Raw genomic sequence first — 5981 nt, forward strand, 5'->3', positions numbered from 1 at the left:
TATTTCTACCATTGCACAGTTTGAACAAGAGAAATAACGCTTTGTGCACTATATTGAACAAAAATCGGTTACGTTCCACCCTTTCTTGCCGTGGGGATGCGATAGAAACAGATCGACCGGGCTTTAATTAAATCGAACCTACCCTTGCACGACAATACAATCTTTTTTTTTTTCACGATCTTCTTTTTTCCTCCGTGAAAAGAAAATCGTCAAAATGAAAAGAAAAAGAAAAGAAAAACGGTAGCATAGAACTCCCTCGATGAACCCGATACACAAACGGAACCGTATGCAAAAGGAAAAGAATAGAAAAACCACCTCCGCGATTATCTCTATTCTACACAGAAAGAAAAAGAGACTTCCTTTCTTTTTAACTTTTTTTATTCTCGTAACGAAACGTATTTCTTGGCGAACGTTGGGCATTCGTATGGGAATGAACGATTCCACTGTTTCCCGTTGACACTAATCAGTAATACTGTCGATTGACTGATTTGAAACCAGTTGTGAGCTCCCTTCGGCACATCCCGAAGCCAGGGTACGGTCTGGCACCGCGAAGTCACACCTTCTCCTCGACCGGCGGTTCTGTATCTGCTCTCCCTGTAAGTCTTGCACCGCGTCACAATCGACGAAAAACAACAACAACAGCAACGAAAAAAAAAAAAGAAAAAGAGAAATCTACTTGTTGCACCGTTGTTGCTGATACTACAATTTTATTTTTTGTTTACCTAAGAAAAAAGCAAATGAAAGATAAGAAAAGAAACGTAATTGGAAAAAGAAATTCTGTAGAGAATAAATTTGATTGTAACACTTGTTTTTCTTTTGTAAAACGATCGATAGATGTGTAATTTAACTAGCATTGCCACGGTCGTGTCTAAGATTTACGCTTTTCTGTCGTCTAGGGTGATTATTCGTTCAGTGGGATGGGCGACAAGACGCACAGCACTGATTTCTCATCTGGCAAATCAGATAGTGAGTAAAACCCAGAAAGGAAACCAAACACACACACACGTACATACGCATACGTACACGGTTATCTTGCAAGTCTCTCTCGTACAGTACACTAGAACTATTTTTTTTTTTTTTTTTCAATTTGTACATGCTTATTCTTTTTGTACATGCTTCTTATTCTGTTTTTTTTAAAAATTGCTATTAACTTTTTCTTTTCCATTTCTTATTTCTCGGATTCACGAGCAGAATGGCTCGTGAGGACGATTTTACTTTTACGTTTACATATATATATATATTTATACATTTTTTGAAATAATCGATTATTATACCGCTTACTCTACCTGAAGCATGCTTAAAATACTAATGCATCCATGGCTCTTGATAAAACACACACACACACAAAATACGAACTGTCACTTCTTTTATTCTTCTTCTCCGTCTACTTCTTTTTCTCTATTTCTTTTTTAATATATCTTTTTTTCTCTCCTCCCTCTTTTGTCTATCTTGGTTTACAATTATCACGCCTGAGTATATCACGAGATTCGACGGTTACGATTCCGTGTTAGATGAACGATTGCATAATAAAGACTTGTTTGGATCCATTAACCAGAGCGGAGTTTCTAGTGTGAGCCCAAGTGACACAGTATATATATATATATGTATACATATGTATATATACATATATACCTCGTTTTACCCACCAGTAACGTCACTTTATTATATACGATAACTCTGATCATTGACAGCTGGTACATAATATCGTGTAGCTTAGAAAGTGAATTCAGGTCATATGTATAATATAATCATCGAACATTCGCTTACATAGTAATTCGATCGAATCAATCGTATTCCCGATCGTTAGATTAATTAGTCAGGACGTGACGAATTTTTACGTCACGTGGAAAAATGATCTCTCGCGCTAGATCGTTGTCCTTTTTTTCTCTCTATCTCGCGGAATTCCCATTCGTGACGGAATACGATCGTTCCCGATCGTTGTTAGAAAAGATTGTACTTAACATAATCGAAATGGTTTGTGCAACATGGTTTGACATGGTTTTCTTTCCCATTTTTTTTTCCCCAATTTTAGTATCGACAGGCAGCATCACGGATGTGGATCGACGGGCATTGGTATGTACTACAGCCCCATACTACTCCCGGCGAATTAGCATGGTTTGTAGCTTGTTTATTTTGCATTTTTGAATTATCTCTATTAACAGCATCGTATCGCCGATTTATTCGAAACCGTCTGTCGACGCGTTGTCTCTGCGTGAAGTTAGACACTTTAGAACGCGGCTCGAGTCTCTTTTCTTCCGTAGAAAAGTCGTTCCAAATCGATCAGATATTTTGTACATACTATCTGTAACAGCTATTTCGATTTGTTCATACGTGTATAATAACAACGCGTGTACATACAGAATTTGTACATTGAATTGCGCATGCACTTGCTGTACATTTGCTGCGATATTATGTTTATCTTTTTATTTTTTTTTTTTTATTTTCTATCGATATCTCTTTTTTTTTTTGCATCTTCTTTGCGCAGTTTTCTCTTTGTTTCTCTCTTGCCTTGGCATATTTGAGGTTTGCATACTTGACCACCCTTTGCGAGGAGAAGATCGAGAGGTTGTTTTAGATACGTCGAAGGCTGAATCAGAGCTTGTTCTTATTTTCGAAACCAGCTTCGACATACATATTCACTTTTTCTTTCATTCCCCCGTTTACCTAATAACACGATGTGAGTGATTATACATATGAGATTGTTTCAAAAGCGTTCACACGAGCTTCGGAGAAAATGAAATTGGTCGAAACGTGAAAATACCTGCGGTTTCTCGCGAACTTTCAATCACCCTGCATCGTCGCTGCACGTCCGTTGCATAAAACCGTGCATACGAGACGGGGAAAACGGAACTATACGCTTGAACTGAAGATTAACCGTGCATGAGAATGTGCGTGACGTGTTTCTCACGATTGCTTTTCCCTTTACGTTCAGAATCGATTCGGAGGAAAGATAGAGAAAACGTTGGCAAGTGTCGATTCCACCTGTGCGTGTAAAATCTCGCGAAATTTGCGAAATGAGTGAAAAATAAAGCACACGACTGATTATCCGTGAAATGCCAGTTCCTATCAACTCTCGTTTCAGTCTAGCTATAGTTCTGTCTCATGTTCGAACACTGCGTGAACAGGATTGACGATCCAACCTGTTTGCGTAACCAGTCATTTAACGAGCGCGGTGTTTCGCCGATTATTTTTATCGCTGCAAAGATATTATTGCAACGGGTTGGAAGATCCATTGCTGGCTGAGAAATTCTCGCAGTTATCGAATTTCTTTCTTCTTTTTTGTTCTTTCAAACAGAGCTCTCAGCCATTTACGAGAAATTCACGGAATTTATTAAAAGTGATAAATATTTCCTTCCTTCCTTCTGTTTGTTTTTCTTGTTTTTTCTCTTCGTTAACGATAATTGACGATAAAATTGTCTATGAAAAGAAACGATGCGAGAAGCTTCTCAACAGCTGCACCGCTATTTAACGCTCATCACACGTCAGAATCAGAGTGAGAGAGAGTTTCGCGGGGAGATTAACGATTGAACGGTGCTTTAGAATGATGGTGGTATGCTGCCATCATCCACCACGTATACAGGTGGCCTAGGTTCGGGAGTCGGAAGTCACGTGGGCCATCATGTAAGAAGATCGTTGCCAGACATGGGAACAGCGCCGTCCGAACCGCCGAAACTCTATCCTTACCACTTACTTGTCATCACTAACTACAGGCTGCCCGCTGACGTGGATCGTTGCAACCTCGAAGTGAGTAAATCGAGAGTAATAACGATAGCCACCCGTGTCGAGATATCCCGCGTGGAATTAGGCCGCTTTCAATACGATAGACAGGTGCCCTCGTGTATTATAGTTTGCTTTCACGGAGAGGTTTGCGATCGTGTGTAACGCCCTGCAACCCTCGATTTTAAGGAGATTTTCTCGTATTCTTCTTTCAACTATCATACGCAGAAGTTTTATTCAAATTTGCCAATAGTATTGCCGATGTTTCTGCAAAAGTTGAAAAAAGAGGGATGTAGGAATAAGAATACAGCAGACATCTTTATTAGAAACCTGATACACCGAAGGCTTTGATAAAATTGAACCTTCTCATGCATCGCGCTGGAAGCGGCTTAAAATTTGATACAGCAGTTGGCCAGTAACCGAGAAGATCCAGAATTGATCCAGACTCAGAGCCAACTCCTTGTCTCCTCTCCAGATGTCAATGAACGTTCCATCGAGCCTTTTAACCAGCGTGTTACCTTTTTACCTACGCGTTGATAAAGTCGAATCCTCGCACACATCGCACATAAAAGCAGCAGTTACTACCCGGTAACTAATAAGATCCAGGCCTAACTGCGCGAAAATGGCCAACTCCTTTTCCTCTCCGCAGATGTGTCAGTGAACATTTCGTCAAACTTTTCAACCATTATTTTAACCAATAAAGTTAAATCCTCGCACACATCGCATGAAAAGCAGCCTTAAAATTTGACAAAGCAGTTATCCAGTAACCAAGAAGATCCACACCCTAATTGCATCAAAAATGGCCAACCTCTTTTCCTCTCTCCAGATACGACGAAGTGTTTCAAGCTTTAACCCTCACGTTTCCGTGAATTGTCTTTTCCAGCGGCATCTATCCGACGCGGAATTCGAGGCAGTTCTTCAGTTCAGCCGCGCCGAATTCTACAGACTACCACAATGGCGTCGTAACGAAATCAAAAGACGTGCCCGACTGTTTTAACCGGCGACCATCAGTCTACGCGTTCTACTTATTACCTTCATCGTGTCACGACTCTGTTACCGTGCTATAGAGTGTACATTCCTTCGACGTGGTAGATGTTGTATCATGAGAGAGAAGAGGGAACACGTGTTGGAGGAAATCGACGATCAATTTTCTCTTCACAAAACCCATCCGCGATCCGTATATATAGATATATATCAGAGCATCGTTATCGTCGCGGATGTAACAATAATTGTGTGATCCTTCGTCACACGCTTATATACACGCAAACAAACACTCACACAGAGAGAAAGACACATTACACGCATATTGGTCGTTCACACGACGACACGTTTATACATGAACACGGAAACACAGAGAACCACTGCCATTCGTCGTCAATTCTGTTCTCTCAGCAGCGAATCCACAGGCAGCTTGAAACTCTCTGATCGTTGAATTAAATGATAAAGAGAGAAATTATCACCACCCTGTGACTTCGGTGCTCCTTTCGGGAGAATCTTTGCTGTTCGTAAAAACCTAGAAAAATGAAGAAAAAAATATTATTATTATATCTTTATCCCGTTTCTGTGATTGGCAGAAGGAGAAGAAGCTGCTAAGAATAAGTCGGTAAAAGACGAGACAGTGTGAAGAAGAAGGTGTGAGAACGTTTCGAACGTTCGATTGTCCGACGTTGTTATCGAAAGAAGATATACCGTTCGTATATCGATCACTGCTAACAACCGTGTACAATTGTTTCTCGCAAAATGGAAACGGTTCGACGAGAAGGAAGGAAGAAAAAGAGAGAGAATTATCTCTTATCCTGTAATCTAGCATGTAATCCAATTTTCATCGATCATGTGATTTTCACGGTTTCGAAGGAAGAGATTCGAGAAGAAGAAGAAGAAGGCGGGGTAGATGGGTAATCATTTTAGAGAAGTGGCCGAAACGAGGAGAGACATCAGGATCGTCGTCTGAAGTTTTATCGTTTAACTTGGAGGAACGTCATCTTCGTGACTTTACGTCGACGAATTAAAAGAAGAAAAAAAAAAACAAAAAAAGAGGAAAGACGCGGAAGATTCGAAGCGAATGAAACTCTGGCTGAGAGAGAAGAAGAAAATGGTTAATACTCGTTGATACGCATATACGTTGTTGTAAATAAACGAATCGAAGAATCGTTAAGAAAGAAGAGATAAATGAAAGAAGCAACGGAAGTACGAAGGAGAAGAAGTATATATATATATATATACATATTATATATACATACGTATAATACCATTTTGAGAATTCG

The 5981-nt window shown here is 39.9% G+C and overlaps 1 protein-coding gene across 1 annotated transcript in view; it reads left to right on the forward strand.

The window, feature by feature from the left end:
- The window catches only part of LOC108580189 (actin-binding LIM protein 2), a 44592-nt gene extending 38817 nt beyond the window's left edge, over window positions 1-5775 (forward strand). Inside the window, exons 12-15 of the mRNA XM_017943887.1 lie at window positions 897-966; window positions 2033-2115; window positions 3541-3744; window positions 4601-5775. Of these exons, the coding sequence (XP_017799376.1) occupies window positions 897-966; window positions 2033-2115; window positions 3541-3744; window positions 4601-4714 (471 nt within the window). The 3' untranslated portion in view covers window positions 4715-5775. The remainder of the gene's footprint in view (window positions 1-896; window positions 967-2032; window positions 2116-3540; window positions 3745-4600) is intronic.
- Window positions 5776-5981: the final 206 nt, after the last annotated feature.

Source organism: Habropoda laboriosa, unplaced genomic scaffold (genome assembly GCF_001263275.1).
Source record: "Habropoda laboriosa isolate 0110345459 unplaced genomic scaffold, ASM126327v1 scaffold2, whole genome shotgun sequence".
NCBI lineage: Eukaryota > Metazoa > Arthropoda > Insecta > Hymenoptera > Apidae > Habropoda > Habropoda laboriosa.